At 47.9% G+C, this 17,015-nt stretch overlaps 2 protein-coding genes across 3 annotated transcripts in view; one reads left to right on the forward strand and one right to left on the reverse strand.

The window, feature by feature from the left end:
• Positions 1–14,445, reverse strand: part of LOC309348049 (UPF0489 protein C5orf22 homolog) — a 19,954-nt gene extending 5,509 nt beyond the window's left edge. The window contains exons 1-8 of the mRNA XM_081873119.1: positions 14,207–14,445; positions 12,723–12,868; positions 8,354–8,503; positions 7,291–7,735; positions 4,916–4,978; positions 3,658–3,779; positions 1,804–1,870; positions 770–909 (exon numbers count right to left, since the gene is read on the reverse strand). Of these exons, the coding sequence (XP_081729245.1) occupies positions 770–909; positions 1,804–1,870; positions 3,658–3,779; positions 4,916–4,978; positions 7,291–7,735; positions 8,354–8,503; positions 12,723–12,868; positions 14,207–14,308 (1,235 nt within the window). The 5' untranslated portion in view covers positions 14,309–14,445. The remainder of the gene's footprint in view (positions 1–769; positions 910–1,803; positions 1,871–3,657; positions 3,780–4,915; positions 4,979–7,290; positions 7,736–8,353; positions 8,504–12,722; positions 12,869–14,206) is intronic.
• Positions 14,446–14,725: 280 nt separating this feature from the next.
• Positions 14,726–17,015, forward strand: part of DROSHA (drosha ribonuclease III) — an 81,815-nt gene continuing 79,525 nt past the window's right edge. Inside the window, exons 1-2 of one of the 2 annotated variants that reach the window (XM_081872978.1) lie at positions 14,726–14,831; positions 15,903–16,786. In XM_081872978.1, the coding sequence (XP_081729104.1) occupies positions 15,912–16,786 (875 nt within the window). In that variant the 5' untranslated portion in view covers positions 14,726–14,831; positions 15,903–15,911. The remainder of the gene's footprint in view (positions 14,832–15,902; positions 16,787–17,015) is intronic. The other variant, XM_081872979.1, reaches the window with a different exon arrangement.

The following is a 17,015-nucleotide window of genomic DNA, read 5'->3' on the forward strand; positions in this document are numbered from 1 at the left end:
AGCCGATGCAGGGATGACACAGAATAGAAGAGATGGAGGGGCTTTACTCAGAGCAACCACCATTATTCAGGGAAGTCGAACTTCCTTCGTCCCTCTCTGTGAATGCTAACAAATTTACCGGTATGTGGTAAGGACTTTTATTGTTTCTCTGCTTCTTGGCTGCTACTGTGGGGGGGATCAGATTCCCCAAAGCTTGACAGTTATGGGACCTGACATAACTCATTCTTTGAAACTGAACTGAAATACTTTATTGTCACTTGTACAACTTGTATACAGTGAGATTACACAAGCACCCCCCACTCAGATTTCTTAGTCTTAATTCCCCTTGTTTACTGACGCACACACACACCAAACCCGAAAGTCAGTTGCCCTGTTGTTATCTTTTCATTCAGCAGCCTAACAGCCCACAGACAGAAGCTGTTCTTTACCCTGTTGGTGCGACTAATCATGCTTCTATATCTTCTGCCCGAGGGCAGAGATCAAGAAAGTGCCGACCAGGGTGTGAATCATCCCTGAGAATTTTCCTCACTCTCCTGAGGCAACGTTCTTCCGCTATTTCATCCAGCGGATTCACGGGACAGCCCATAACAACTTGTGCTGTATTCACCACCTTCTATAGGCACTTCCTATCAGATGATGTCAAACCAGCGTAACACACCGTGATGCAGTATGAAAGGACTAATAGCAAATTAATGTTCTAATAGCAAACTACTCTGGTGGGCAAGAGTTAACAGGATCTGGGCCAAACAGTACCCCCACCATATCTTACCGGGCTATCGTCACAAGAGTGGGCTTTGGTAAGTTCCTCAAGAGACGTTCGACGGCCTGCACCAGACTCTCAATTTCTTCCTCCGTGCTGACGTGGTGAGGAAGTTCGGAGTAATCGCACGTGAGCCCAGCCTGGTGGACCTGAAAAATGGATTGCACAAAGTGGCTCAGCGCAGTTCTCTGAGCTGGCCTGGGGCACTAGTTCTGATACCAACGCAAACGGAAGACTTGGTTTGCTAATTTGGGTAAAGGGGCCGCATGCCCAGCCAGTGTGGTACAGTGGTTAGCGTGTCGGACTAGGATCTGGGAGACTAGGGTTCAAATCCCGACTTGGCCACAAAGCTCACTGGGCCAGTCGCTGCCTTTTAGCTTAACCGACCTCGAAGGGTTGGTGTGTGAGGTAAAATAAGGAGAAGAACTGTATATGCCACCTTGAGCACATTGCGGAGAAAAGGGTGGGGTAAAAATGCAATAAATGAATGAATGAAACACAATTCAAAGTGTTGGTGCTGTCCTTTAAAGCTCTAAATGGCCTCGGTCCAGTATATCTGACGGAGTGTCTCTACTCTCATCGTTCTACCCAGACACTGAGGTCCAGCGCCAAGGGCCTTCTGGCAGTTCCTTCACTGCGAGAAGCCAAAGTTACATGGAACCAGGCAGAGGGCCTTCTCGGTAGTGGCGCCCTCCCTGTGGAACGCCCTCCCACCAGATGTCAAAGAGAACAACTACTACCAGACTTTTAGAAGACATCTGAAGGCAGCCCCGTTTAGGGAAGCTTTTAATGTTTGATGCATTACTGTATTTTAATATTTTGTTGGAAGCTGCCCAGAGTTTCTAGGGAAGCCCAGCCAGATGGGCGGGATATAAATATTGTTGTTGTTGAAGCCCAGCCAGATGGGCGGGATATAAATATTGTTGTTGTTGTTGTTGTTGTTGTTGTAAGCAAAAAAGCTGAGATTAGATTTTCAGGTTGTGGCCCCTATCTGGTTCCATGGGCCCAAAGTACAGCCCTGAAATTTGATAAAACAGACTTACCATTTCATAATCAGGAGTTTCCATTCGATTTTTCAAACTATGCACAAGCTGGACTAGAAGTTTCATCCTGTGATAACAAAACACACATGCATCATATTCTGCAAATGTTATGAACGAGACTAATAATGAGCCATTATGCAAATGAGGGTTGTTAGATTTCAGGGGTATTTCCACCCCTAGAATCTGGATAACTATTGCTGAATTCACCCATATATCTGTGTCAAGAACCAGGCAACAGCACACACACAAAAATTACTCAAGCACAATAATGTAATTTAAGTGGGTGCAAAATTGTTGTTTAGAATTATGCTGTGCCTGCTGACATCTTGCAGCTGAATGTGTGAACTACTTCCACCTAAAAAGCATTGCATTCTCCAAGAATGTCAAGTCCAGGTTCAACCCCCTGCAATGCAGGCATCTTCTGCCCAATGTGGGGCTTGAACGCACAACCCCGAGATTAAGAGTCTCCTGCTCTCCTGCCTTCTTTGCGTGCAATGAAGCTTCCTCTTCCTCTCTAGCCCGACCTCCCGAGGTGCACCTGAAAGATCATCTCTGGAGGTTTGGGGTTCCATCTGGAGCAGATTTTGTGGGGTGCGTCATGCTGAAGGCTTTATGATCTCCATATCATAAATCACTGGGTCCAGCAACACGTTTGCTTGCGGTTGCTTTAAAACAGCCCAGAACCAGCAGAGTAACACAGCTCCTTATCTTGGAAGCAAATTAGGGATCGGTGGCACACAAGGGGCAATAAGAACATTCCTGGAAGCGACAAATCTCAGCCAAGTAGTTGTTTAAGCCGGTCATAAAATGCGTAAGTTACAATATATAACAGGGGTGTCCAACTTCCAAGAGACTGCAATCTACTCCCACTATAAAATAATAATAATAATAATAATAATAATAATAATAATAATAATAATAATAATTTATTATTTATACCCCGCCCATCTGGCTGGGCCTCCCCAGCCACTCTGGTCGGCTTCCATAAAAACAAAAAATACAGTAAAATCACACGTTAAAAACTTCCCTGAACAGGGCTGCCTTAAGATCTACCCGTTGGATTGACCAGAGTTGTTGAGGTTGTTCAGCTTTTTTTAGGGGGGGAGGAAGCTCAACTTTTGGGGGGGGGGGGTCAATCGCTCAAGATCACCAGGACCAACCATGGACAGCCTGTGATTGACCGGTGGAATGCGATTGACCGGTTGGACAGGCCTGATATATAGTATTTACTCCATTCCAAAAGAGTAAAAGGGAGCTTAAAGCCCATGTAAGAGTCTCTGTGACCTACAAGTTACCAGTAAGAGCAGAAAAGCAAAACTGGTTCAAACCACCTCTCTGTGTCTCTTGTAGGAACTGTGCACGTCCAAAGATAAGTTCCCCCAGCTAGCGCCCACTATAATAGACTCAACGACCAGCCAAAACTCTTGACCCTTCTTTCCGTTCGTGCCGATTCTGGAAACGAATGCCTCTCAGTCAATCTCCCCCAACCTGCCAGCAGAACACCAACCCTGTGCCTACTCAGAAGTAAGCCCCATTGCATTCAATGGGGCTTACTCACAGCTAAGTGGCATCGGGCCTTGCTCACTGTGTGAGCCGACTTGCGGGACTGGCTGAAAAGATGGGGTAGAAATGGCTATTTAAGTTGTGTCCTAACATCTTGTCCCGCTAGGCAGCTATCATGTTTTGTGGACAGACTGCCCTTTGAGCCTTTTTCAGACTGGCAACCCATCTTTTAACTCTGATCTGCGACCGGGGGAGCACTGGCAGCGTTAAAAAGTTCTTATTTAACCCTCTCCATACATCTGCCAACCCAAAAGGAAGCGACTCTCTTAGCTGCCGTTCAAGATCCCTTACCCAGGACTCGAAGCCCATCTCTGCAGGTTCTCCTCCGTGTCATCGTCGCACAGGTCAGCAAAAGCTGCTTCGAGGTCTTCCAGCTGGTGGACGCGATTCTCGACACAGTCTAGCAAGTCCTCCTTTAAAGCAAAGTGTAACCTTGTTTGGATCTGGTGTAAATTTATGCTGGCTTGCTTTCTACCACCTTCTTATGTGTAGGATTACTCCCCTAGTTACCAACCACCTGCCAGGGGTGATAACTGGCTTCCCTGGTGCGGAGATTGAAAATTGAATAAAAAATTACCATATTTTTTGCTCTATAAGACTCACTTTTTCCCTTCTAAAAAGGAAGGGGAAATGTGTGTGCGTCTTATGGAGCGAATGCAGGCTGTGCAGCTATCCCAGAAGCCAAAACAGCAAGAGGGACCACTGCTTTCGCTGCGCAGCGATCCCTCTTGCTGTTCTGGATTCTGGGATTCAGATTTTTTTTTTTCTTGTTTCCCTCATCCAAAAACTAAGTGTGTCTTGTGGTCTGGTGTGTCTTATAGAGCGAAAAATACGGAAAATTATCGAGGGGCGGGGCCGCGAGTGGCCTATAAATGCTCCTGAAACGGGAATGCCCTCAAACAAACGACTACCCGATTGAACATAAACGTTACACAAATAAATAATGCCTCAAAATCCAAAGCATTTCGGGAGAGAAATTGCCTTGCGCGTGTGGGAATTAAAATGGCGCCTCTTTATCTGTTTCCCCTTGGCAAACGGACTTTGGCAGATTAAACTCACAGCCGCGGCAAAACTCTGTGAAAACTGAATAAACATTTTGCGAGGAAAACGTTTCATAGGCCCTGCTTCACAGCCGTCAGCTTGGCATAATCACAGTCCAAGTTTGCCAAGTATTTTCCCCTCCTGTCTTTCTCAAACACGCAGCTTATAAACTGAGGTAAAACGATACAAATTGCCTTTCACCCCTCCTCCTCCTTGAATGCATTGGATGGAACCATACATAGAATCACAGAATGATAGAACTGGAAGGGAACATGAGGTTCATGTAGTCCAGCGGTTCTCAACCTGTGGGTCCCCATATGTTGCTGGACTACAACTCCCATCACCCCTGAGCTCTGGCCTTGCTAGCTAGGGGTGATGGGAGTTGTAGTTCAACCCACAAGTTGAGAAAAGCTGATTTAGTCCAACCGACTGCAATATAGAAATCTTGCTCAAACCCACAACCCTGAGATTCAGAGTCTCTACCCACTGAGCTATCGCCGGCCCATACCTCTGACAAATTGCTGTTAGGCTTCTTAAAACTGTACAATTCTTGTAAGATCTTGTACTCCTCCTATTTAAAAAAAGGAAAGGAAAGGGGGAAAAACAAGAGCAGGAGGATTATTCATAGCACCATTCTGCTGTTATTGCTGTAGTGTGAAGAGCAGTTTTACCTTTAGCACCTTCCTTTCACCCCTTAAACATTTCTACGCCCCGTAGAGAAAGCACAACAATCAAGCAAGTGAAACTCTTTTGGCTAACGTCTGCTTCCCAGATATAAAGCGAATATTAAGACAATATGCTACTAAGGATTTCTTTAAGCGGCTGCTGCTACAAATCTCTACATATGGTACAAACGAGACGAGATCTAGTCTTTCAAACACCATTATCTATTTTCTGCTTGTTTTTCTTCCTGGCTGTATTTCGCCTGCCAGTTCACCCATGTCTTTCCAGGAGCTGTGGTTTAAACCACCGAGCCTCTCGGGCTTGCCAATCAGAAGGTTGGCGGTTCGAATCCAGGCGATGGTGGGGAGCTCCCGTTGCTCTGTCCCAACTCCTGCCAACCTAGCAGTTCAAAAGCATGCTGGTGCAAGTAGATAAATAGGTATTGCTGTGGTGGGAAGGTAAACGGCATTTCCGTGTGCTCTGGTTTCTGTCAAGGTGTCCCATTGTAACAAAAGCAGTTTAGTCATGCTGGTCACATGACCCGGAAAGCTGTCCGCGGACAAATGCTGGCTCACTCAGCCTGAAAAGTGAGATGAGTGCTGCACCCCATAGTCAAATTCTACTGGACTTAACCATCCAGGGGTCCTTTACATTTTCCCAGGAGTCCTATCTGAGCATTCATTGAATCATGAGTTGGAAGCGAGCCTGAGGAGAATCTTGTCCAACTCCCTGCAGTGCAGGAATTGTTACAAGACTGTAAACTGTGAGGGAGGGAAGCATCTTTTGGTCTCATCCAGACCATCCCACTGTCCTCGGCTTTAACCCCACCCACCCTGGTTTCTAAATATACACAGTCCTACTTTGATTCTCGAATGCCTTGTGACTCAAATGTTTTGGCTCCCGAACGCCGCAAACCTGGAAGCAAGTGTTTGGGTTTGCGAACTTTTTTCGGAAGCCGAACGTCCGACGCGGCTTCCGCTTGAGTGCAGGAAGCTCCTGCAGCCAATTGGAAGCCGCACCTTGGTTTTTCAACGGTTTTGGGAGTCAAACGGACTCCTGGAAAGGATTAAGTTCGAGAACCAAGGTACCACTGATGGCTGAGGTGACGCTCAGCTTTTGAAGTCGCTATGTATAACCAGCTGAACCTCGCAATTCGGTGATACAGCACAATGTTGAAGCAAGCTGCCTTGGCCCAACCCATGGGGCGTGGGGAGAAACCGCTGCAGCTCTCTCTCCCGACCCCCCATCACAGTGAGCCCTATGTCTCCGTTGAGGGGCAGGCATCTGCGGACCCCTGAACAGGTAAGTTTAAAGGAGCCCCCATCCCGCAAGCCAGAAGCGATCGGGGGGCTCCGTTTCACTAGAGGAAGCCCTGCGAACGGAAACTATCAGGCTCTATCTGCATGGACCCCTCCATCTTTTGGGGGGGGGGGAGCGGGTGAGTGGGATGTCTCTTTCTCCTGGAAGAAAGAGGCAACTTGCCCGCCCCCTGTACTGGCAAAGGCGGAGGAAGCTCTGCAAATAGAGCCCCTCCAAAATACTCTACTGTTGCCCCCCTCGGTGGTCAGATCCACCTTGATCCCCAAATACACTTCAGGAGGGTGTTTTGGGGGTTACCTCCCCCCCCTTCTGCTGACGTTCAGGACTTCTGCAAACTCAGGCGTTTCCCAGAGTTTGCCAGCCCGCCCTCTTGCGTACTGCTTTGCCCCCACAATTAGTGGCACCTGAGCAGCAAAAATAAGGTAGAGATAAAGGTAAAGGTAAAGGGACCCCTGACCATTAGGTCAAGTCGTGGCCGACTCTGGGGTTGCAGCGCTCATCTCGCTTTATTGGCCGAGGGAGCCGGCGTACAGCTTCCGGGTCATGTGGCCAGCATGACTAAGCTGCTTCTGGCGAGCCAAAGCAGCGCACGAAAATGCCGTTTACCTTCCCACTGGAGTGGTACCTATTTATCTACTTGAACTTTGACGTCCTTTCGAACTGCTAGGTTGGCAGGAGCAGGGACTGAGCAACGGGAGCTCACCCCATCGCAGGGAATCAAACCGCCGACCTTCTGATCTGATCGGCAAGTCCTAGGCTCTGTGGTTTAACCCACAGCGCCACCCGCACCCCAGCAAAAATAAGAAGGAACCATAATTGAACACCGGGTGCTTTTAAAGGTATTTCCTCCATCATTCTAACAAGGTTAATTGACCAAAGGCTGCAGCCTGGTAGTTTTACCTGCGTGTACATTTCCTTGAAAGGGTTCTTGACGGAAAAGAAATCCAAGTCAATATCGAGAACATAAGCAGAGCCCTTCTGTATCGCTTGGAGGATGTGTTCAAGGAGCTCTGGCACTGGGTGGCCATGCTTTAGACCCCGGAGGCTGTCTGTTGTCTCCCGCACAGGGGTTCTGTTTTCGAATCCCCCAGCCTCTTTGCCTGCGCAGCTGTGGGCGAGGGGAGGAACATCCTTCGACGAAGAGGCTGCCAAGGAGTTTGCTGCATCGCCCCCGCTCAACTTAAGCTTCTTAGCAGAAGGCACAGCTCGGCTTTCCTCCTGGGTGCCGGTGGCTTCCAAAGGATCCACGAGGCAGACACTGAGCTGCAAAGACTTCTTGCCTTCTAGCTGGCCGGCAGGGACGTACAGACCGTCGGAAAGGAAGTAATCGTCTGGGCAAGTAACCCTGGAACAGCGACGACAGTGATTCTTAGCAAGGATGAGGATGCAAGAATACGAGAAATACTTTGCTGAAACAGGGGGCCCACGTATGCTAGCATTCCCTTTCCCCAAGTAGCCAAAATACAGTACTGTGAAATTGCTTCATAGGAAGCAATTCATAAATGGAATTCAATAAACAAGTGAAACAATAATAATATTAATAAAAAGTAGCCAAACAGGTCTGGAATGCGCCCAAGAGAATGAAATTGTTTCCATACATAACCCTCCCAATGGCACAGCAATAAACTGCTGGCACATTTGCAAAGGTAAGAAGGGTCCGGTATGGTTTCAAATTGGATGGGAGACCGCGTGCAGAGATTCCCACATCCCTGCCAATTCTATGATAATTCTATAATTCCATACCAGCAGTGGAGGCTGATCTGGTGGGGCAAATGGGCACTGCCCCATGAAACTCAGTCGGCCCCCAGCCAGCTCCCAACTCCCTGACTTCCAAACTTCTTGCAACCAAAACAGAGTGCGGATCTGCCTGTCACTGGCTCTAACGCGAGACCGTTAAGATGGAACCACATAACAACAGCCTCTGTATCTAACACAGCTTTAGAGAGGCGCCGGCAATAGTTACCTTATGGTTGTCGTGGAGGTGTCTTTACCTACTAAGAAACGATGGGTGCCTTCTTCAATTTGCTGAGCCCAAGGCGGGTGCAGCCACAGGACGTGTGAAAAGTGCCCAGCATAGACGGCAGGCATAATCCAGTTTTCAATGCTTAGCTCACTGCAAGAGGGGGAGAAAGATGGATTGAGAAAGCTGCTGCTCTTTAGGAAGGGTATCTTTTTATATGCGACGGCAGCAGCAAGAGTTTTGATCACAGCAAAATGGAAGAGTAATGAAATCCCCTCTATACAAGATTGGATCCAAAAGCTGACAGAATATGCCGAATTAGATGGTCTATCAGAAGAAATAAAGAATAAATCAAACCAGGAATTTGTTTCAAAATGGGAGGTTTTCAAAGAATATCTGAAAAATAAATATAGTAGTTTAAATTCTGTTGCAGCATTCAAGGAACTTCAGTAATAGTTGCAAGGTAGATATAAGAAATTAGATCTATTAAGAATAAGTTTAATTATGATTAAAGTGTGTATTGGCAATAAGTAATATGAAACTGAAATATGGAATAGACGGGAGGTTGGGTCTTTAGTGTTAAGACCAATATATATTTTATTTTTTGCTAAGAAAATTATGTGTCTATGGTTATTCTTGTGTGTAATTTGGTATTTGTGGTTTTTTTCTTTTTTCGTGTATCAATAAAAATCTTTTTTTTTTAAAAAAAGAGAAAGCTGCTGCTCTTTGAAAAGGTCGAGACACAGCCTGTGTTAAGAAGTGAACATTACTTAGAATGCTTCCTTTTTATATATATAATTTTTATTAAGCTTTCAATTTTACATTTCAAAATAAACATTTTTCAAACTTTAAAATATCCAATGACTTCCCTTCTTAAAGGGAAGTTTTCCTCTTGCACATATGTTTTCCCTCTGCACATAACTGTGGCCTTATGGGAAGCATTGCTTCTTTTCTCTTGCATTCTGGGAAGTCTTGCTTATAATCTTTTCTCTGTTTCTGCACACACTGTACGAACCTGTTCCAAACACCAAGACATTCTCTCATCGTTCAGTTCACCTTAAGTTCATGGTGACTTGTTCTCCATGCATAACTGACCACATCTATAGAACTTGATTATTGTATTCTTTCATGTTATGATCAATCATTAGTAATTGTTTTATGCCATATTAATCTTTAGTTATTATTAATTAGGAGGTTTCATGCTTGTCTAGTCCCAACCTCGTCTCCCAGCCTTTAATCTACCAGTGATTAATGTTCACATGTAATTCCCACCCCTCACATGTAATTCCCGCCTTGTATGTATGTTAACCAATCAGCATTAAGTTTCTTTGTGTTTGTATCAACCAATCAGCCACAAGCACACCTGTGGCAATGTTTGTAATATTCAATAAAAGAGAGTTCCCGGGACTTTTCCCGGCAGACGCCTCTCGTGACACCCACTGCTCGTCTCCCGTGATTTTCATTCCTACATCTGGTGACCCCGGACGTGCCAGATCCCTTATGCAGCCTAGCCCCTGTACTTCACTCGACTGGAAAAGTCTCAGCGCGCTACTTCGTGAGTATGGGGGCAATTTGACTCGGATGCAGAAAGAGCATGCCAAGGAACTTTTTTCTTTAGTTAGGCAACGGGTTGTGGGTGTTCAAATTTCCTTAAAAGAAATTGAACAATTACTTTTGGAGATCAATTGCCAATATTCTTCCTACCCCGAGAAGGGCTCTCTGGAGGTGGAGACTTGGCAAAAGATCGGGAAGACCCTCTTTGCAGAACCGAGGGCTTCAATTCATTGTCTGCTCACCTGGCAGAAATGTGCAGCTGCCGTTGCTAAATTAGGACCCCAGGTCCACCAGGCGTCTCCTTCGGCCCCTGCCCTTCTGGCTGTAGCAGACAATCCCCCCCCTCCTTATCCCAAGCTTTTGCCTCCATTGCAGCCTTGCCAACCCCTCCCTACACCTCAGCCCACAAACCCATCCACCCCTCCCCTTCCTCCTTTGCCTGCTTTGCCTGCCACAACCCCTGCGTGCTCTCCTACAGGAGCTGTGCGCACCTCAATTTCTCTGGCTAGGCAGAAAGGAATTCTGTCCTTAGAGGAGGAATCTGTGTGGGCTGGGGAATTGCCTTCTGCTTTCCCTGTTAGCTCTTCTGTCACCAGGCAGGTTGATAATACTACAGCCCAGAATGAACTCATGAAGAAATTGGCTTTTGAAAATGCAAACACCGATCAATCTTGTGCGGAAATTGGCAACCAGAGCCATGCCATGTCCTTGCTTGCCGGAGCCAATCCAAATTTGGCAGCCAACCAAATGCTTTTATTTGCTGTTCAATATGTAGTTTTTGAAAGTGAATTTAAGCATAGTGCAGTAGCCCTGTCCCGTTGGATGCCCTTACTGTGTTTACTAATGGAGCCCCCTCCAGGGGGGTCGTTGCATGGCAACAAAATGATAAATGGCACAGCCTCTACATTCTTCCACAGAAGTTTGCCCAGCATTCTGAGCTGGCAGCTGCTGTTAAAGTTTTGCATCATTCCTCCACGCAGCCAATTCCATGACCCCATACGTGGCTTCCTTTAATGTTACTTGTGCCCGTATGGTGAATTGCACAAAAACCAACTGTGTGAAAATGGGCAAGGATAATTTTAATTGCTCTGATTATGCAAATATTTCCTATGTATATAAATACACAGAGCTGCCTGAAGGCTGGTTTTGGTCGTGTCCAGGCTTTACATTTAATTACATTCCTGCAAACATCAGCCATGGCACACCTTGCTGCTTAAGCGGTATGTCTATTATTTTACCAAAAAAGCATCATTTGTCCCGCTCTCGATATTGACGCACTGTGCAATTGACTAATGATTATAACGATTTTGTTTTTCTCCCTAGCAGATCTGAATATTTCTCTCTAGCTGTCTCTCTTTTAGGAGTTCCTGGATTGGCTGTACGAAATAGCAGGAATATTAACTCTTTAGCTTGCTCCGCAGCAAAAGCCTTGAATTCTACTTCACAAGCTCTTCACCTTTTGAATAAAGAATAGAGGGAATTGCGTCATGGACTCTTACCGCGCTGCTATCGATTATCTATTGATGCTCCATCATTATGAATGCGAACAAGTGGAAAACATGTGCTGCTTTAATATCACTGACAATTCTAAGGCTATCCAAAAACAAATCTCTCATTTGCAAAATCTCACACATCACATCAAACAGGATGTTGGTTTTCTGCTTACTGCTTGGTTACCAAACTTTACTTGGCTTCGTAGTCTTTTTCAATATGCCATTGTTATTATATGTATATTAATTTTGTTTTGCTGCTTCCTCCAATGCATTCCTGGCCTCATAAGTCTTTTCTCTCGGCTTCTCTCTCCCCCTCAGCCACCCAATAAAATCCTTGCTGCTTATCTTGCGAAATGGCAACACCAACAGTAAACCAAAGGGGAGAAATGGGCAGAGTTATCTCGAGCATGCGCTGGCAAACCACGTATCTCGTGGTATCTTCTGTCCCATCCTCCCTGGCGAACTTATTTCGGGCATTTGCTGGCACACCACTAATCCCGAAACATTTTTGCCTTACCCAGTATGCCTCGCAAATAAGAAAAGAAAGGGGGAGATAAAGGGAAGTTTTCCTCTTGCACATATGTTTTCCCTCTGCACATAACTGTGGCCTTATGGGAAGCATTGCTTCTTTTCTCTTGCATTCTGGGAAGTCTTGCTTATAATCTTTTCTCTGTTTCTGCACACACTGTACGAACCTGTTCCAAACACCAAGACATTCTCTCATCGTTCAGTTCACCTTAAGTTCATGGTGACTTGTTCTCCATGCATAACTGACCACATCTATAGAACTTGATTATTGTATTCTTTCATGTTATGATCAATCATTAGTAATTGTTTTATGCCATATTAATCTTTAGTTATTATTAATTAGGAGGTTTCATGCTTGTCTAGTCCCAACCTCGTCTCCCAGCCTTTAATCTACCAGTGATTAATGTTCACATGTAATTCCCACCCCTCACATGTAATTCCCGCCTTGTATGTATGTTAACCAATCAGCATTAAGTTTCTTTGTGTTTGTATCAACCAATCAGCCACAAGCACACCTGTGGCAATGTTTGTAATATTCAATAAAAGAGAGTTCCCGGGACTTTTCCCGGCAGACGCCTCTCGTGACACCCACTGCTCGTCTCCAGTGATTTTCATTCCTACACCTTCTCCTCCTCTCTCAGCCGCCATGCTCACTGGGTGAGCTTGTTCTCATACTATATTTCCTGCCCAACCAAGAAGAAAGCACCCCAAAGTTCAGGAAGCAGTTTGACAACACTCCGGCTCCCAGGCAAAATGAAAACCGCATCTTCTCAAGGAGATGGATTGTGCAATCCTACCTGAACAGAGATTCTTTATCGAACACTGTATCCGCAGGCATGTTCACCGGTATAAGGAGGTCGGGATGAGAATCCAAATGGACAAAGCAGATGTCACTGGCAGGAAGATGCTTCGAACCGATGGCTCGGTAGATGAAAGGAAGAACCTGGAACAACAGGAATAGAAGCATCTGCAGGAAAGCAAGGCTAGGGTGCAGAGTTATTGCAAAACACCCAGATGTTGTAGATCAGCAAGCATGCAGAAAATTCTATTTGGCTTTCTTTTTTTTTAAAAAAAGGAAAGCTGGAACTTGTGGCTAACTCATTTGCCTTTATCGCAACCACAAGGTTACTCAAATGGCATTTTCCACAAGTTTAACAGCTCTTATTTCTAGGTAAGGCTGGCATTGCAGTAATAACAACCACAATCATTTTATTATTTACATGCCACCCATTTGACTGGGTTGCCCAAGCACTAGACCTGTTGACAAGTACCAATGGACCTAATGCTTAGCAATGCTATAGGGGCAGAAAGGGCCCTATGGGGATAGTCTCTGCAAGAGAACCATTAACGCATTTACAAAGCTAAGCAGGGTCAGGTATGGTTTCACACTGGGTGGGGTCCCACGCATTGAGATTTTCTGCATTGCAGCGAGCTGGACTCCATGACCCTCGTGGTCCCTTCCAACTCTACCATCCTGTGATTCTATGGACTCCATAGCGAAGCATGTGTACTGCATGCAGGATTGTTCAACCCCAGGCATGCAGGATTGTCTCCACGTAGAGCTTGGCTGTCAGTACAGGTAGCTAGATGGACCAAAAACGTACACGCAGGACAGCATTTGTTGTTGTTTAGTCGTGTCCGACTCTTCGTGACCCCATGGACCAGAGCACGCCAGACACTCTTGTCTTCCACTGCCTCCCGCAGTTTGGTCAAACTCATTCTGGTAGCTTCGAGAACACTGTCCAACCATCTCGTCCTCTGTCGTCCCCTTCTCCTTGTGCCCTCCATCTTTCCCAGCATCAGGGTCTTTTCCAGGGAGTCTTCTCTTCTCATGAAGTGGCCAAAGTAATGGAGCCTCAGCTTCAGGATCTGTCCTTCCAGTGAGCACTCAGGGCTGATTTCCTTAAGAATGGATAGGTTTGATCTTCTTGCAGTCCATGGGACTCTCAAGAGTCTCCTCCAGCACCATAATTCAAAAGCATCACTTCTTCGGCGATCAGCCTTCTTTATGGTCCAGCTCTCACTTCCATGCATCACTACTGGGAAAACCATAGCTTTAACTATACGGACTTTACGGGACGGCATAGGTGTAGCCTATATTTTTGTTGGGGGGCAGGCCTGGGGGGGGGGGGCAGAACCTGTTTGCTATGTATTTTGTTAACTGATTTTTCGGAGGGGGGAACGCCCTTGACTATCCCCGATCAAGCGCGCCTCTTCAAATCGCACCATCAGCAGTGAAAGCTACGCATCGGATTTCCCCTTTCGCCCGCTGACCGCTTACCTCGTGATGATCCTCCACCACCCAGACAGGCAGCGCCGCGTACGCCCGGAGGAGTCCGGCGGTCCCGCTGCCGCGCTCCGCAGCCCCGCTGTCGCTGCTCATTGCTTGAGCGGCACCGAACGTTCAGGCGCGCAGGATTCCGAAAGCGAACGCGGAGACTTTCGCAACGTTCGGGCCTCCGAACTCCGGCAGGCGCGGCGTTCCAAAGGCCGAACTCTGGAGACCGCGGCGTTCCAAAGCGAGAGGGAGAGCGCGCGCGCGGGGCGGGGGGGACACATCTCGACGTGACACGCGCGAGCATGGCGGGAAAGGGAGGAGGAGCAGAGTCCACCGGCGTCGCAAGCAACTCCGATAACGAGAGCGTCGACCGGCCGGGGAAAATCTCCGGGATGCTCTCGCCAGTCCGTGCACGGGACCACCCACCGCGTCCCCAACCAGCCGAGTTTCCTCCCCTGGTCGCCTGCAGGCATCTCCGCGAAACAGCCTTTCCGGCTTCGCTTTTGCTCCTCCTCTTAACTTTTCTCTTCCGGTGCGCGTGGTTTCCCACAATTTCCCCCCACCCGTCTAGATCTGGGCTGCTCAGCCGGTGCCTGAAGTCTTGGAGCGAGGAAACGACTATTTCCAGGTAAGTCTCACACTTTTGTTTGCAAAGAAGAGACATGTATATCAGGGGCGGAGTCAAACGGGCGGCGGCGGCAGGGCGATGCAGCTCCCCTAAATCAACAAAAGTCAATAAAAATACATAGCTAACGGAGGTTCTACCCTCCCCGCGCAACAAAAGGCCAGCACCTTTCCCCACACCCAACTAAAACCCTGGCTGCGCCCCTAATGTTTATGCGTTGCTCTCGGATCTCGGCTGCGGTCTACCTGCTTTCTGCTCGGAAAGAAGCGACCCATGCATTTCATAGACGGGTTTCTTTTCTTGCTCTCTGGAATGCTTTAGGGATAGAGCCGCTCGGCTCATAGTTAAAGATTTTGGTCCTGCTCATCCCCTCTCCTGCTGCAGCTTGAGGCCAGAAGCATTCAGACGTGCATGGGCGTGATCCGTAAACTATAACTAATCCAGAATGCGGCAGCTAGACTGGTGACTGGGGGCGGCCGCCGAGACCACATAACACTGGTCTTGAAAGACCTACATTGGCTCCCAGTACGTTTCCGAGCACAATTCACAGTGTTGGTGTTGACCTTTAAAGCCCTAAACGGCCTCAGCCCAGTATACCCGAAGGAGCGTCTCCACCCCCATTATTCTGCCTGGACGCTGAGGTCCAGCGCCAAGGGCCTTCTGGCGGTTCCCTCACTGCGAGAAGCAAAGCAACAGGGAACCAGGCAGAGGGCCTTCTTGGTAGTGGCGCCCGCCCTGTGGAAAGCCCTCCCATCAGATGTCAAAGAGATAAACACCTACCAGACTTTTAGAAGACATCTGAAGGCAGCCCTGTTTAGGGAAGTTTTTAATGTGTGACATTTTAATGCATTCTTAATCTTTGTTGGAAGCTGCCCAGAGTGTCTGGGGAAACCCAGCCAGATGGGTGGGGTGCAAATAATAAATTATTATTATTATTATGAATTTATCTGAAATAACTGGGAATGAAATGCCCTTCCCTGGGAGGTTGACGCGGAATGATGGGGCCGTGGCGAAAATTCTTTGGGACATCAGTGGTGCACAGTCTTTTAATTTCCCTTTTTGGTTTCTTTTCAGAGATAGACAATGTCTTTCCATTCCGGGCGAGGGGGCTGTCCCCGAACCCGAGGAGGAGCCGCTGCGCGAACTTCGACTCCGACTTTCCGCCCCCAGAATTTGAGGCAGCTCCACCCTCAGCAGCAGCCTTCAGCTCAGTATCAGTACGACCAGCCGACGGTGACCACGGCGGCTTACGCAAGCCCTCCCACCACAAGCTACATGCCTTCCAGGCCCGATTTTGTCCCATACCCGCCGCCCATGCCCCCATCGCCGCAGAACACCATCTCCCAGTGTCCCCTGAGGCCGCCTTTCGCAGGCCACCAGGTCAAGCAGACTTTCCCTCTCCCTCCTTGCTTTCCGCCGACTCCGCCCCCCGCCCCCAATCCTGGAAACCCTTCTGTTTCGACCGGCGCGGCGGGACAAAACACGTTTCCTTACATGATGCCTCCTCCATCAGTTCCACATCCTATGCCGCCTCCAATTATGCCTCAGCCGATTAATTACCAGCCTATGTACTCCCCTTCCTACTCGCAGCAGTCGTTCCCCCCTCCGAATTTCAACAGCTACCCACACAATGCAAACTCCTACCAGGGCGGTGGCGGTGGCGGCAACAACGCTAACAGCAGCGGCAGCAACAACAACAGCGGCAATTTCCGGAACCCTGGTCAGTATCCGATCGAGAAGTCCCAGCCTGAACGCAGGTCTCCGGAGCAAAGTAAACACTATGAGGAGCATCGCCACCGGGACCACGGGCACGGGGAGAGGCACCGCTCCACCAATCACGGCGATCGGCGGGATCGAGGGAGGAGCCCCGATAGGCGGCGGCAAGAAAGCAGTCGGCACCGGTCGGATTACGTCAGGGGGCGGACGCCCCCCCGTCACAGAAGTTATGAATGGTACAGGTCAGCCAGTTTGACTCTTGCCAGGAGGCCAGGTTTGGTAGGGTGTGTTTGGCCGTGGAGGCAATTATTTCGACGGGAAACGGTTGGCCTGCACTTGCGCGCCGAGCTTTGTTGCTTAGCCGAAATTGCACCCAAGGCTTCCCCGTCAAAGTCCCAACATTCACTTCCAGCACACCCCTCTCATGTGCATATAGAGAAGGGCCCCCAAAATTATTCTCATGAGCAAGAA

This window comes from Podarcis erhardii (genome assembly GCF_964252035.2).
Source record: "Podarcis erhardii genome assembly, chromosome: 8".
NCBI lineage: Eukaryota > Metazoa > Chordata > Lepidosauria > Squamata > Lacertidae > Podarcis > Podarcis erhardii.